Source organism: Pelophylax lessonae (assembly GCF_965119305.1).
Source record: "Pelophylax lessonae genome assembly, chromosome: 2".
Taxonomy (NCBI): Eukaryota; Metazoa; Chordata; class Amphibia; order Anura; family Ranidae; genus Pelophylax; species Pelophylax lessonae.
This window is the reverse complement of record NC_138769.1, coordinates 319,499,300-319,516,301: the sequence shown is the minus strand read 5'-3', so window position 1 is coordinate 319,516,301 and position 17,002 is coordinate 319,499,300. Positions and strand designations below refer to the sequence as shown.

General features: G+C 44.4%; 1 protein-coding gene across 1 annotated transcript in view; it reads right to left on the bottom strand.

Annotated features, from left to right (window-relative positions):
- The window catches only part of RPS6KA1 (ribosomal protein S6 kinase A1), a 261,494-nt gene that overhangs the window by 194,001 nt on the left and 50,491 nt on the right, over positions 1 to 17,002 (bottom strand). Inside the window, exon 2 of the mRNA XM_082246058.1 lies at positions 9,418 to 9,462. Within this exon, the coding sequence (XP_082102184.1) occupies positions 9,418 to 9,462 (45 nt within the window). The remainder of the gene's footprint in view (positions 1 to 9,417; positions 9,463 to 17,002) is intronic.

The following is a 17,002-nucleotide window of genomic DNA, read 5'->3' as shown; positions in this document are numbered from 1 at the left end:
CCCAAATACAATTGATGTTCTTTTTTTCCCACAAATAAGAGCTCTTTTGGTGGTATTTGACACACCTGCGGTTTTTAAATTTTGTGCTATAAACAAAAAAAGAAGAGCGACAATTTTGAAAAAAAAAATAAAAATATATAAATATTTTTTTTTTTTTTTTACTTTTGGCTAAGACATTCCCAAGAAAGGATTAAAATAAAAAAAATATTTTTTTTTATCAGTTTAGGTCAATTTGTATTCTGCTACATATTTTTGGGGAAAAAAAAATCCCAAAAAGTGTATATTAATTGGTTTGCGCAAAAGTTATAGTGTTTATAAACTATGGCATAGATTTTACTTTTTATTAGTAATGGCCATGATCAGCGTTTTTCAGTGGCGGACAAATCTGACACTTTTTGAGGACCAGTGACACCAATACAGTGATCAGTGCTAAATAATATGCACTGTGTAAATGACACTGGCAGGGAAGGGGTTAAAACTGGGGGTGATCAAGGAGTTAAATGTGAGCCTAATTGTGCTTACTAACTGTGGGGGGGGGGGGGGGGGGGGAGAGGTGCTGCTCTGTGACAGGCACACAGAGATCAGTGTTTCAGCTTAGCTTGTTTACATAGGCAGGAGGCTCTCTCTGTCAGTTTTCCCGAAGATCACGGGAGGCCGGCCGCGATCAAGCTCGCTCCTCCCACGGTCTGCCTCCTGCTGCGTCTAATCACAGCAAAGCGCGGCTCTGGCGGCGCGAAACCGCGTGCACATAATCACGTAGATCTACGTGATTATGCGTAGCTGAGCCGCTTGCCGCAGTAAATCTGCGTGGGGCGGTCGGCAAGTGGTTAGTGCACCTGGAATGTGTTTAGCTGATTTATGTGCGTGTTATCATTGTTGACCTCCTTCTGAAAATGCTAACTTATTGGCTGCTTCTTGCTTCAATATGTTGATAAAATGGCAAGGTACAAGTATGTAGTTTAGGTCAAACTGAACTCCTGATCTGCATATTTGTTAAAAGGTAAGTAAAGCAGAAGTACTTAAGAGATACTATACACACACAGTACATTATCCCTTCTCTTTTTGTATGTAGATGATGGCATTATATTTATTTTAATTAACAAAAAAAAAAAAATCTAAGTATCTTTTTGCAGAATTAATCATATGACCCAGCTCTTTCCCAGTCTGTCTGTATGGTAACATCAGTGGGAGGAGCTTCTTGTCCCCTGCTGTTGGTCACATGTTCAAAAAAAAAAATATGTATTTTTCCTTTGTATTCCGAAGGCGTTTCCTTTTTAAGATCAAATATATTCTTTTTGTGCAAAGACAGTGTGGACTACCTATGGGGAGTTTCTGCCAATCACAGCCTGTGTCTATTGTTTGTATGTGCTTAGAATTAGCGACGCCTCCATCAATCAGCAAGTAATATTCCGCCACCATTGTGTTTTGCTGTTTAATGGACATGGAGGGGAGGGAGTGGACTGTCATTTATCTCTGTGTATACACCCACATGTGACTTTATAGCCACGTGGGCTGCACAGATAAGGCAGTATTGAACAGCTTAAAAGGGAACTAAAACTGGAGCATGCTCAGAAGATGTGGCAACGGCTTGTCCCCACAAGCTCAGGCTGCAGTGGGGACACAGACCAGGAGGAAAGGGACAGTGAACAGCAGCTTCAACCATTTATTTTTGCAGAATACAGAAAATTAATTTCAGTGACTGAGTATGACCAGCATGTAATACAGCATATGTACTGACAGTTTTTATTTGTGGATTTAATGACACTTTAGGCCAGTTAATTATGACAACCAGACACCTAGCATTTTCAGGGGGAAAAAATTGCATTGAAAATCAAATTTTTCTTAGTACAGGTTTCCTTTAACTTTTCATGTCTTTTTTTTTAGGTTTAGTGCACTGCATACAATATACATGTTTGCGAAGGGAACACGCCTTATAAGATACATCTACATGCCTATACTAGTATGTCATACTAGGTTTAGTGTTCTCCGATTTAAGACAGCTTTTCCATTTTAAATATAATGTATATAGTTTGGAGTAACCTATGTACTGTACTGTTTCTGAGCTTGAAGCATTTGCATACAAATTCAGCAAAACTCGGAAAATGAGTTGTCCTAGTTTATTCTTTAATATGGGTAGAGTGACATTTTCAAGGTAGAAAATAAAAGCAGGTTTAAAGAGAAAGAATTACAGTATGACACTGTTTTGTACAATACAGACACAAATCCAAACACTGCGTTTATGTACTTAGGACTCCAAATCAATGCCAAACTCCCCCCCCCCCCCCATTTAATACTCTAGTACAGGGGTCTCCAAACTGCAGGTCAAGGGGGTACCATTCATGCCACTGATACCAGGCACTACTCCTTCCAGTGACACCAAAGACTGGGGACTTAGTCATTAGTTTGACATTAAATATCGGGGTTATGGCAGCAGCTAGATGCCATAACCCTGGTATTTTTTTTTTCTTCAGGCAGCTGGCTTTCTAAAAAAAAAAAAAATAATCCCAGTGGAAAATCGCTGCGAGATCATTTTTAGAAGCGGTCAGAGAGGTGCCCCTCCCGCCGCTTCCTGGTGGTTCCTGGGCTAAGGTTACGATTGGTAGCTCCAGGAACCATCCGGCTTGGGCAGGGTTTTCCCATAGAGATAAGCGATTGCTAGATGGACACCTCATCTCTATGCCCTTGGAGGATGGGAGCAGCATCAATGACACTTCAGGTTCCTGGGCCATATAAAAACTTGATTCTTTCTTTCTTAAAGCAAAAGAAAAAAAAAAAAAAGTTTTTTTTTTTTTTTTTTGTCATTTGCTTTTATTGGTATAGAAGAGATTTGGGGTATTTTAGGGGCATCGCATACTAGCTCATTATGAAATACCTCAGAATGAAGCATCCGCAGTGTGGATAGCACAGCAGACACTTCCGGCCGCCCTTCCTGGTTCCCGTCCTCCAGCCATCTTATTGGCTGGAGGCGCGATGACATCACTCTCGCGCATGCGCCCGGGAGTCACCGTTCACGGCACAGGGCTCTGAAGGAGCCGTTCCTTCAGAGAGCATGCGCTGATGACGTCATCGGCTGCATGCAATGTAAATATCTCCTAAACGTTGCAAGTTTAGGAGATATTTACAGTACCTATAGGTAAGCCTCCTCATAGGCTAACCCATAGGCAAAAGTCATTAAAAATGGATTTTTGTAAGATCTTACCGTAAAATCCTTTTCTCTTAGCTCATTGACAGACGTAGTCCTCGGTGATACAGCACCTTCGGGTTATGTTGCCTCCACAGGAGCAGGACTAGACAGGAAATTAAAAAGCTCTGGCCACACCCTAGGGGCAGTCCCAGAGGGTATATCCTCTCTCTCTCTGCCTCAGCAAATCAGTTATGTGAAAAAGCAGTCTTTAGAGATTTTAACCCAACCCAACTCAAAAAACAGAGGGGCGGGGACTACGTCTGTCAATGAGCTAAGAGAAAAGGATTTTACGGTAAGATCTTACAAAAATCCATTTTTCTCTAGCGCTCATTGACAGACGTAGTCCTCGGTGATACAGCACCTTCGGGACGTCCCAGAGCAGTATCACAAATGAGGGGTGGGAAAATGAAAATCAAATCCCAATCTAGAAGGCCCAACCGTTGCCAACTAGAAGTTTACAATGCTCATCCTTAATGATAAGACTCAACAAAAAAGAGAAAAAATTTTTTTTTTTTTTTTTTCAAACAGAAAAAACCCTCGAGGTAGACCACCGGTCTCCTCAAATTGCGGCCTGCAAAACCTTGCGGCCAAATGAGGCATCCGCCGATGCCGTCACATCAATTTTATAGAACTTTGTAAAGGTATGTACCGACGACCAGGTGGCCGCCTTACATACCTGGACCACTGACGCCTGATGGCGAAAGGCCCAGGAAGTACTGAGCGCTCGAGTGGAGTGCGCCCTAACAGGGAACAGAGGACTCTGACCCTTAATAGAATAAGCCTGTACCACCGTTTGTCTAATCCATTTAGCAATGGTCGCGGCAGATGCAGGCAAACCCTTTCTGGGGCCATCCGTGATCACAAAAAGTGAATCCGTCTTACGGAATGATTCCGTAGCTTTCAGGTATACCCTGATTGCCCGAACCACATCTAAGGAATGCAACGCATGTTCCCGATGATGCTTGGGCTGAGGACACAAGTAAGGTAGTACAATATCTTCATTCAGATGAAAATCTGAAACCACCTTAGGAAGAAAAGATGGCTTAGGATGAAGCACTACCTTATCCCTATGAATCACTAGGTATGGGGACTGGCATGATAATGCAGCCAGTTCTGACACCCTGCGAGCAGAAGTCATAGCCACCAAGAAGGCCACCTTCTGGGATAAAGTAAGCAAGGGAATCTCCCTGATGTTTTCAAAGGGAGGTTTCTGTAGAACCGACAAAACCAAATTAAGATCCCAGGGCGGTAAGGGCGCGCGGACTGGTGGAGCCAGGTACCGCACCCCCTGGATGAAATTCCGCACCAAGGACTTGGTAGCTAAAGGCTTCTGAAAGAAGATTGCTAATGCTGAAACTTGACCCTTGATGGTGCTCAAGGCTAGCTTCTGCTCAACCCCTTGTTGCAAAAAGGCCAATATTCGAGTCACCGAATAGGTACGTGGAGGAAATCCTAAAGATTCGCACCACGCAATATAAGTCTTCCATGTGTGATAATAGACCTTGCTGGAAGTCGCTTTCCTTGCTTTAATAAGGGTAGGAATGACTGAAGTAGACAAACCTCTGTCCTTCAGTACTTGGGTCTCAATGGCCAGGCCATTAAAACCAGCGACTGTAAAGCATGATGGTAAATTGGTCCTTGAGACCACAGACACTCCCTGAGACGAAGTTCCCACGGAACGTCTGCGACTAGCATGTCCAAGTCGGCCAGGCCGGCTTGAGGAGGCCAGCCTAGAATTTCTAGGACCACTGGCGCTGATAGAATCTGAACCAGGCGTCCCTAGAGGTATCTGGCCCCGACCATCCGAGAAAGTCTGGTCGTTTTCTGTTCCCACACATTTATCACATACCTGATTGTTATCAGGAAGGGTGATCTTTTCTGGTTGAACCTCAGGGACCGAAGTCACCCGACTAGAGGCTACTTGGCCTATCTGGTCAACCAGATCCGATTCCTGTGAGGTATAGGGACTAATCTTAGGAAAAGGTAAAGGAAAAGATCTATTCAGGGAACGGTAACTACCGCTTCCTGTAGTACTTAAATGTTGGAAGGGAAGAATCGCACCGGTAGTAGTGGTTGATGCTCGATCTAATGTCCTGAATACCGGTGAAAACGTCCCCCCACCCTGAAACCGGGTGGGGGCGCACCTTCAGGCTGTGTACTCCTTTGCTTCGGGTTTGGCTGGGTTGGTCCTCTGCTTGTCCGACCAGCCCTTCTTGAACCCTCCTGGAGGAATCTTGCCTTTCCCGCTTGTACCAGCCGGGCGCCCTTTATGGGCGGTAAAGAAAGGTCCTCGCTTGTTGCGAGGTCCCTTAGCTTTAGCAGCCTGTGGCAAAAAAGTGCTCTTGCCCCCAGTGGCATCCTTAATGATTTCATCTAGGTTGGCCCCAAATAGACGATTCCCCTGAAAAGGGAGATTTGTCAAGGTCTTTTTGGAACCTAGGTCAGCTGACCAGCATTTTAACCACAGCACACGTCTGAGGATGACCGATGACATAGATGCATGCCCTAATAAGGGAGTAGTGTCCAAGGCTGCGTCACAGATAAACTGTAGCCCTTGTATAATCTGTTCCATCAAATCAGATGTCTCCTGGGGAATATCTTTTCCCCTAAGGTCTTGGCGTACCATTCTCGCCCATTCCGTAAGTGTCTGGGACCCTATCAGAGAGAAGATGGTGCGGGACTCTGCTTCCATCTTTCGATCCACCGGATCCTTAAAGGACGAAGTGTCCTCTACTGGGATAACCGTGGCCTTATTCAGCCTGGAAATAGGTGGATCCACCACTGGTGGTACCGTCCATTTCTTAATGATGGATTCCTCAAACGGATAGCGTCTAGCAATACGCTTGGAAATAGTAAAAGGTACGTTTAGAATGCTCCCATTCTCCTTTAATCTGATTACCGAAACACTTGGGTACAGGAAAAACCTTCACCGTTTTGATGGGCTTATTAGTACCAAAAGGAATCTCTGTTTCAGTTGCCTCTGCCGGTAAAGCCTCAAGTTTTAAGGTTTCCTGCACTGCCACAACTAGTGCGTCCACCAATGCTTCTTCCTGAATTATAGCGGGAGAAGAAACGTCCTCCTCACTGTCTGAGGGGGCTTTACCTGAGACAACAGCCCTTGCAGAGGAACCTGCAACTGTAGTGACCATCTCTGAATCTGAGTCAGAGGTGTCAGATAGTATAGGGGTAGGCGGGGGTCGCTTCCTTGACCCCCGTCCCTGACAGGCCGCCTCCACCCGAGCCACCATAGACTCCAAGATTGCTGTAAATGACTCTACACTCTGTGCACCGGCGGGTCCCGTGGCCCCCTCGAGGGAAACAGGTGGGGGAATATGTGTGGCAGGGTCCATGATAATTCCAGTCACTTCCTGGATAATATAATTCAAAAATAAAAAACTTTTTTTTTTTTTTTTTTTTCAGACCCCCAGCGCCACAAAAAGCCCCTTAGTGTTACCTGCTAGGGATCCCTATCGATCGAGAGAGAGAGATAGACCCCCAGGCTCACCACTTGATGCTCAGAGTCTAACTGCAACAGGTTACAGCGCTGTCTTGACAAACAGGAAGTCTTTTGGCTGGCTGCCCAGGAAGAAAGGAGGCGGCTCCGCCCCTCTGCACGCCTTCGGGCGCCTCCCCTAGCTCCACGAGGTGTTTGGATCACCTCAAACATGGCCGCCCCCATGCTGGAGACACGAGGCTACGCCAAAATGGCGGCTCGTGCCATCCAGCAAAAAAAATGGCGGCGGCCTGAATAGCGGTGTGCTGCAGGGCACACAACACTCTCTCTGCATGGGGATTTGGCGTGGTTGGCGGTACCGGCCCTGGCGGACCGCATGGCCATTCGGGAGGCCTGCTAATAGCTGGAGATCTGATTAGGAAGGCAGTCTACATGTCCGTGGCTTCTGACTGGTAGGTAGCTTATTCTTATCACCGTAAGATTCCCAGAATGCCACTGATTATAATCTTTTTAACATGTATACAATTAGATTGTTAGCTCCCAAACCAAGCCTCCTGGCTTTTTGCACATAAAATCACACTCAAAGTAGGAGGATCTGTGTCATTTATAGGATAGAGAGGGACTATCTTACCATACAGAGAGGGGCCCGCGTTCACCACAAGACCCGTCAGGGGAAAAGGGGGAACATACTACTCACCATACCGGAACCAGGCGGGCACCAACTCCTGACAGTACCCCTCTCCACCGGGGCAGGAGGGCTGTCGACCGATATGGACGCCGTGACTCATGGTCTTTGGCGTTTCAGCGAGACGTTTATCTCGCGGGGTCAGTCCTTTAATGGGACTTTGTCGCGGCCGACCCAGCGCGGAGCTATGGCCTGCACGCGCTCGTAGGCTGAACTGGGGTGACCACCGGATCTCAACATCCAGCCCATCGCCCAGTTCAGCTTTCTTGCTTGAAGATCTCACAGGAACACTGGAGAAAAAAAAAAAAAGCTGTCTAAAAAAATCTTTTAAGAAAAAAATCTTGCTAGGACCTAAGATCCCAGCAAGGTATCTAGGTCCTTACTCCTAACTAGACAGAGAATAACTGATTTGCTGAGGCAGAGAGAGAGAGGATATACCCTCTGGGACTGCCCCTAGGGTGTGGCCAGAGCTTTTTAATTTCCTGTCTAGTCCTGCTCCTGTGGAGGCAACATAACCCGAAGGTGCTGTATCACCGAGGACTACGTCTGTCAATGAGCGCTAGAGAAAGGGGGTTTACAACCTCTTTAAGTGACTAGATCAATATCACAGGAGTTTAATTGACTTACTGCTATACTTTGATTAAAAAGTGTTCCTTTAATTTTTTTGAGCAGTGTATAATGTTTGGGAGATCTAAGTATTTCTCTAGCAAAAAATGATGACTAACTTGTAAGCAACAAATGTCAGAAAAAGGCTGGGTCCTTAAGTGGCCAACTCCGGGTTCCGGCAAATGTAAAAGTCCTCCCTTGCAGTGGAGCCACAGTATTAAATTCTTGTATAGTCTAGTGGTTGGTTTTAGCAGGTTTCCTTCCCTGATTGTCTGCTCTCCCCGGGGGACAACACTATGTTTTAGAGATGGAATATCCCTCACCATCCTCACGTCCAATGCAGGGCTATGGTCCCTGCAGCTGACATGAGGATGTCAGAGGCATCCAACTGCCAAAGTGAGGGAAATGTTTGGGGGGGGGGGGGAATCAGTCTAGCAGTGCAGAGAAGCCTACAGAAGCAGAAAATTGGGTAAGTTAAACTGCAAATTTTTTTTTTTTTTTTTTATTTACCTTGTTTTAGAAGATAGTATACTTACCTTACTTCCTCTTTCTCCCTCGGTGGCCACGGCGAGTCGTCACTTCCTGGCTTGCAATGATTCCTGGGAATCATTCGCTCCCAGGAATCAATGCGCCTGCACCGGCCCCGACGTCAGTTCCGGTGCAGGCGCGTCATACCTTGCTAAACAGCTTCTGGGCATGCCCAGAAGCTGTGCAGGGATGATGCTGCAGCCCCGGAAGTGACGGCGGGGCCGGTGCAGTGCATCGTGGGACCGAAGAGGACGGAAGAGGACGCAGAAGAGGATCGCGCTGGCTTCAAGCTGCCCACACCTGAGATGGCAGCGCTGGAGAATACTTTTTCAAGGTAAGTATTTCTTCTTGCAGGTAAGTGCAACCCAGGACAGTTCAGAGGCTATCCATTGTGGAATGCACTATCCCTGACTGTCCCGGGGGTATTTTTATGTATTTTTTTTTGGTTTTAGGTGGAACTCCGCTTTAAGGTACTGAAATCCAATGAATGAAAAGTGTAGGCCAGGAACAATAAGGCTGGGGAGGTAGAAGCTACATGCTAGACAACCTCCAACCAAGAAATGAGGCTGGCTCTACAACACTTGCTGTGGCTCCTATTATGATAATCTCACAGTGTGCAGTAAAGAGTAAGCAAATTCAGTTCAAGAGAGGATTCTGTACAACCATTAGAAACTAAAAGTAAGGCTGAAGATCAGCTTTAATATTTTACAATTTAAAAAGAAACTATTGATCCTTCATGATAACAAGAAATTGACCTTTACTCACAACAGCAACTATTAAGGTTTGGTCGTCATGCAGCTGCACGTTCCTTACAGAGACCTTTATTCGCAGGTCAATACACGCCAATAATTCTTACATATGACTCTTCAACAAGGGAAAAAAGCCTGTGGCCACTAAATCACACTTAGTATAAAGTACACTAATATAGCGCAGGCAGGAGGAATGTCAGAGCAGCATTACCTTTGTTGTGCACTTTCCTGCATCTTCTGAGGTAGAATGTCCATTCTGCAGAACAAAAAAAAAAAACACATGAATTAGTTACATAATAAACTTGAATGTCATCTATCCACGTTCCCTCTATCCTTCTCTAGTTAGTTAGGACACACCTCTTACTTAAGACCTAAACCACACAGGAGAAGTTTAATCACTCAGAGGCTTGAGATTAATCACTTGCAGGGAAATGTCTCATTTGAAGCCTGTTGAAATCAATATGGTGCAAATGACAAGATAGCCAGCCAGAGTTTACACTTAAGGGAAAATTTCCTGTGTAATTCACACCTCAACCTTACAAATTCTTACAATCATGTTACTTCGAGGGAAAAAAAAAAAAAAGCTTATGTGCCCAAATTTTTTTTTTTACCAATCAAAATGTGATGACATGAATTGGCCTCTTGCATAGCGCCCGAGTTTGTGTAATATAAAATCCAGCATAGTTGTCCCTCCTGGAAAGCCCAGGTGCTTCAAACAGCACCTCAGAGACTTGAACGAGTGTGCATGACTGTACTCAAGTATACATCGGTGCTCACATTAACATTGTTTTTTGCATAGACCCATACATTATACTCAACATTTACGTGAGCACTGACATAAAACCTGGAGTACAGCCACACCCATTCATGTCTATGGGCCGCTGAATGAAGCGCCTGAGCTTGCCTGGGTGGGGGAGAATATACTGGAACATTGCACAGACTCCGGGTCCTGTGTTCAAGAGGACAAATACTTCAAAAACCATGGTTCTAGCGATGCTGTTCAAGCATTAAAAGGATGGCAGCCTTGTGATGATCCAACAGTGTCAGGATGTTGGGTCAATTTCCAACATTGGTCATCATCTCTACAGTATGTTTAAAAGGGTTCTAAAAGGCAGAAGGTTTTTTACCTTAATGCATTAAGATAAAAAATGTTCTAGGTGAAGCCCCCCTCCCCCTTACTTACGTGAGCCTCATCTACATCCAGCGATGTACATGAGAGCAGAAGCTCTCCTGGGTCTCTCTCCTCATTGGCTCAGACAGCAGAGTGAGCAATTGGCTGTCAATCACAGCCACTGAGCCAATAAGGAGAGAGCGTGTTGCAGGGCCAAGCGGCGCTCTGTATGTGTGAATAGACAATGTCCATTTGCAGAACAGCTCTGGAACGGGCCTCCATAGCAAGAGGCTTGCCAGCAGGGGATCCAAAAAGAAGAGGATCGGGGCTGCTCTGTGCAAAACCACTGCACAGAACAGGTAACGTTTGTTATTAAAAAAATATAAATAAATAAAAAACTAGCCTTAAGGGCTCTTTCACACGGGCGGTCCGATCAGATCCGCCTGTCAGTTTTTTAGGCGGATCTGATCGGATCCTCCATGCAGCTCTATGGGGCAGAGGATGTCAGCGGAGGTGTCTCCGATCCGGTCCGTGAAATCCGGACGGATGGAAACCCTATTTTTCCATCTGTTCAGGGATCGGATCAGATTAGAGCGGACAGGCGGTCCGCTCTCATCCGATCCCCCATAGAGAGCAGCGGGAGCTGTGACACCTCCCTCTCCTGCAAGCGGAGACGGAGCCGTCATCCACCGGCTCAGCGGGGATCAGCGGATCGATCCTCGCTGAGCAGCACGGATCCGCCTATGGAGGCGGACCGTGTGAAAGAGCCCTTAGTATTGCTTTTAATGCGCTCAGTGTTATGGGTACCTCCCTGAAGATAGGTCAGTTGGCTTACCCGTTACATGATATTCCTAGGTCTAATAAAACAATATAAAAACTCATTGCTGAAACACCTACTCACAACTGCTAAAGAGTGTATTTCGGCACTGTAGAAGAGGACTGACCCCCCCCCAGTTGATCTCACTGGCTAGCCAGGATTCAGGAAATTCAAGTGATGGAAGAACTCTTTGACAAAGAACAGGGCGAGTAATATTGGAAGATCTGGACTCTGTATTTCTTTTACAAAGAGTAGTCCCTTCTAGCCTCCCAACGTCACATCTCACCCTCCTAAACCCTACTTTACTCTGAGATTACCTTTCTCTTATCTCTTCCTTTCTTTTCTTTGCGCTTCCCACTTCTTTACTCCCCTAGTCCGAGTCTTAAGCCGAGTACACACGGGCCAAATGTTGGGCAGCATCAGCCAGTTCAATAGAAACCGTACGCCATTCAGCCCATGTGTACGGCAGCTGGGCCGGCTTCTATCAAAGGGTCATGACGGAAAAGGTCTGCCAACCGGCTCCTGGCTGAGATTGCTGACTGGAGTGCCCTGGTGGGTGGCCGTCTCCCTGTTAGAACACAATTAGCACAGTAGGGGCGATCGCTGTACTTAGATCAAATTGTTAGTAGTGGCTCTGACCTGAAAAAAAAAACTAGTACGGGTACGAGACTTTACTCCCATCATGCAAAAAGGGGAACAGCAAATGCTATTTGAATATAAACTACCCTGCATACTATGTTGCTGTCTATGGCATGATTAAAAGTGTCAAAAGAGGATTTTGATGTTAAGATATTGACATGTCTGTTGTCTATCCCTTTCGTCTTAAACCAAGCTATGGACTTATTTGCTACCTTTTGTGATTTTGTTACTGGACTTGGCACATTGCATTGTTGATTCTTTTAAATAAAGAATTCGATGGGTGCTCCACCACTTAAAAAGCATCTCCAAAAGAAACCTTTTACTAAATTACGGCTTTCCTGCAAAACAAAGGTCATGTTTGTCCTTTTCAAATGTAAAGCTATGGACTGAAAGTCATGATTTTTTTTTTTTCAAATATGAGATTTTATTGAGGCAGAAAAATGCAGACAATGCAAACCATACAGAAATGACGTAAATATGTGAACATACAATGGTACAGAAAAGAACAATCTTGTAATCAACAGAGGTACAAAACCGAAAGTCATGATTTTGACTAAAGTAAAATGCATCAAGCATCGCACTGTACATATGTAACTAATAAACATGTAAAAATGCACTTGCAAGACAATAGGTAGGTGGGCTTAATAAATTTGGCACTCGTATATTGCTTTACCAAGTACTTATGGAAAAAGCTTGCATTTATCAGGGATAAACAAATTATTTTAACATTTAGAGGTCAGCTAGTCTAACAAAGCAGGATATAGACATTTTGGGAGCCTGGATGCATATACTATGGCAAGATCACTATGGTCACAATACAAAGACAGGCTGCTCATAAACCACAGTGCTTCTGATTTTCTCAATTTTTTATGCGCTACACCACAATATCAAGCACCTCAGGCAGTCAAAGGACACACGTTATGAGATATTCCAACTTTTGAAGAATGAAGGATCTGATGTATCAAGCTTGTGCCGCTGTTGTGGTAAGATCAAAAGGCCGCAGTAGACTCTTTAGCTTTATGCCCCATACACACGTGCAGATTATCTGAAGACTTTTGTCTGCAGACTTACCAAAACCATATAATATGAGGTCAAACCTAAACACTTTCAATTTGTATGCAATCCGGCAGGCCCTTGCACTACATAGAAAAGGTAAATCTGAAGACAAAAGTCTTCAGATAATCTGCACGTGTGTACGGGGCATTAGTCGTAGTCTTTTGACTAAAATGCCATTTTAGTTTTAGTCGTATTCTAGTAATCTGAAATGTTTTAGTCAGATTTTACTCGACTAAAATCTCCAGTACATTTTAATCGACTAAAATCGAACGGGTTTAGTTAAATTGTAATGCAGTATTTAACCACTTCCCGCCCGTCATATAGTAAAATGATGGCCGCAAAATGGTTGTCCTATCCTGACTGGGCATCATATGACGTCCAGCAGGATAGGCCCGGGGGGGGGGGGGCAGAGCAGCGATCAGTGGTGCGGTGTGTCATTCTGCATCTCTGATTCCGGTAAAGAGCCTATGATGTAGTACATACATAGTATATAGGAAGTGGCGTTGATTGGCTTTGTTAACTTCGCGACTCACAGGTGGCTCTCCTGACCGGGGGGGGGGGGGGCAGTTCTGGTAATCAGAGCATTGATTACCACTGCAGACCCTTGGGGGATGCCACTAGAGCCACCAGGGATGCCAATCAGTGCTCAGGGAGCCTGTCAATGCACTCATCAGTGCTGCCCATCATTGCCATCTATAAGTGCCTCCCACCGGTGCCCATCATTGCCATCTATCATTGCCACATATCATTGCCACATATCATTGCCACATATCATTGCCACATATCATTGCCACATATCATTGCCACATATCATTGCCACATATCATTGCCACATATCATTGCCACATATCAGTGCCACATATCAGTGCCACATATCAGTGCCACATATCAGTGCCACATATCAGTGCCACATATCAGTGCCACATATCAGTGCCACATATCAGTGCCACATATCAGTGCCACATATCAGTGCCACATATCAGTGCCACATATCAGTGCCACCCATCAGTGCCACCCATCAGTGCCACCCATCAGTGCCACCCATCAGTGCCACCCATCAGTGCCACCCATCAGTGCCACCCATCAGTGCCACCCATCAGTGCCACCCATCAGTGCCACCCATCAGTGCCACCCATCAGTGCAGACTTTTTTTTTATAATAAACAAAATTTTATTTGTTTAGCAAAAAAAGAATAAACCTTGCGATGATCAAATACCACCAAAAGAAAGCCATTTGTGGTAAAAAAATGACATAAATTTGGTTTAGGTACAGTATTGCATGACCACGCAAAATGTCATTCAAAATGCAACCGCGCTAAAAGCTGAAAGTTGGCCTGGGCAGGAAGGGGGCTGAAAGTGCCCTGTATTGAAGTGGTTAAGCATGTCTCTAGAATTTCCAAATTCATACTCATGGAGTAAAAATCTAACATGTAGTGTGGATAGGGAACTAAATGGGAGTGAGGGAGTACACAAGGCAGAAAACTGGTTATTTTACACAGTGCTAAGCATGGCTACCTTGGTGGGAGAGGAAACACTCACCACGTGGTTTCCAGGGCATCGTTCCAGAACTCCCAGGCAGCCGGCAGACAGAGGGAGCCTGCGTCTCTCAGCCGATACAGCTGGCCAGGGGGCTAAGCTGAACAGACAGACAGAGCTCCTTAAAGTTCAGTTTGGTAAACCTCTTCCCCCACATTTTTTTGTTCCATTTTCATTCATTGATTTTCATCAATTGACTTAATTCGGATATATTTTTGTTTAGTTTTCATCATCACTGAAAACATGCAGCGGACAAAAAAAATTACAAAAATATATTCATAGACAAAACTAACAATGGAGATCAGCTACCTGGCTCCTGAATTAGTAGTACATGCTGACTGCTTTCGCCCAGGTTGGCTGTGACTAATTTCTATACCAATAGTACACAAGGACATGCTCCTGCTGTCCTTGCTTCAAGCGGAAGCGGAACACATCCACTTAACAGTGTCAAAACACCGTTCCATTTCCGGCCGGAAATGCAGCACTCCCACTGGTTGGCACGTGCTGGAAATGTAACACTCCCAATGGTTGTGCTCTCAACCAAACTGTCAAACCATCCAATGGCTGGTGTCATCACATGTGCAGCATCATGGCAGTTAATAAACAGAGGCCAACATGGCAACTGCCTTGGCTAAAAACGATAGGAGGGTTTACTTCAACATTTGGTTTTAGGTCTAAATGAATTGTCATTAAAAAAAGAACCCAGAGAAGATTGAAATATAGGAGTTCACACGGCTGATTTTTTAAGTGTATGCTCTAAGAGTCTAAGGCGATCATCATTAACCCAATAAGCAAGTGCAAAGACAAGATTTCAGCAATAGCATCTCCTCAAAATCTTCCTTTAAACCAAACCTGTCAGGGTACATGTAAGGAAACTTCCATTAGCAAATTGTTTTACATAAAATGTATTAGCTGAAAGGCTGTCATTCTTTTCCTTCACAGCTTGTTCAATTTATAGAGATAGAATGCATATGGGATTTGTCATAATGATAGTTCTTTTCAGCTCTTAGTCTCTTTATTCAATTAAAGCTGAACTTCGGGCACAACATTTTTTGTTTTATTATATTCCTCAACAGATATAAATCTATGCTGTGCATCAAACCTCTTTACAAACTCAGATATTACCATATAAAAGTAACAGTGATATCTTCATTATACTGCAAATAACTTGTGCAGAGAGCAAAGTTGTGGGAGGGACCCAGCAGGCCCCACCCACTTTAAGCTGCCTAAGGAAAACTATAGAAGGGGCGGATACAGTACCAGTCACCCTGCACAAAGAGAAAGCAGCAGTGGCCAGTCCTTTGTTAAAGTGCTTGCAGAGATGCAAAGTTACACACTGGATTACAATAGAGATCTGGAAGAAATACACAAAGCACAACAAGATCCAAGTAACAGACATGCCTCCTTCATTTAGAAAATATTTGCTTATGTGGAGAGCTCAGCTGACTTCAGTGTGTCATTAACCACCTCAATACTGGGCACTTCCACCCCCTTCCGTCCCAAATCAATTTTCAGCTTTCAGTGCTCTCGCACTTTGAATGACAATTACTCCGTCATGCTACACTGTACCCAAATGAAATTTTAATCATTTTTTTCACAAAAAGCTTTTTTTTTGGTGGTATTTATTCACCACTAGGTTTATTTTTTGTGATATAAGCAAATAAAGAGTCAAATTTTGAAAAAAACAATATTTTCTACTTTCTGTTTTAAAAGAAATCCAATAAAATCAAATTTCTTCAAAAATTTAGGCCACAATGTCTTTGGTGAAAAAAATTCCTGATAAGTGTATGATGATAGGTTTGCGTTAAAGTTAGAGTCTGCAAGCTAGGCTATGTATCAATGAGAATTGATAAACCCTGAGGTACTGACTACCATTTATTGGGGCCATAAAATGTCAGGACGGTACAAAATACCCCACAAATTACCCCTTTTTGTAAAGAGGACAGTCCAAGGTATTTAGTAAGAGGCATAGTGAGTTTTTTGAAGTTGCAATTTCTTGCCCACAATAGTTTGGGTAAGAATTTTTAATTTTTTTCTACAAAATTGTCATATTAAGTTATTTCTTACAAATGGGACAGATAAACTTGCAATTACACCCCAAAATAAATTCTGCTACTCCTGAGTATGGCAATACCACGTGAGAGACTTTCCCACAGCCTGGCCACATACAGAGACCCAACATCCAAGTAGCACCATCAGGCGTTCTAAAGACAAATTACACATTTCATTTTCTGAGTACCTATCACAAAAACCATGTCATACTCCCTGCTCTGTGTAATGGCTTTTGACAGCGCAGGCCCAATCCTCCTCTTCTAGGATCTCCTGCCGGTGGTCCTGGCTCCTCCTTTTCTGCTAGTGTCCCCATAGATAGCCGCATTCTATGGGGGCACTCGTGTGGGCTTGATCCCAAGTCACTCTGTCTGCGTCTATTGACACACAGAACGCTGCACGGCCCCACCCTCAGCATCGATCTGCCCTGTGAGAATAGAGACTGTGCTGGATCGAGCTCAGGTAAATATAATGGGGGGCTGGGTAGGATCCCTTTAACCACTTTAAGACCAGGCCTATTTTTGACACCTGATGTTTACAAGCTAAAATCAGTTTTTTTGCTAGAAAACTACTTCGAACCCCCAAATAT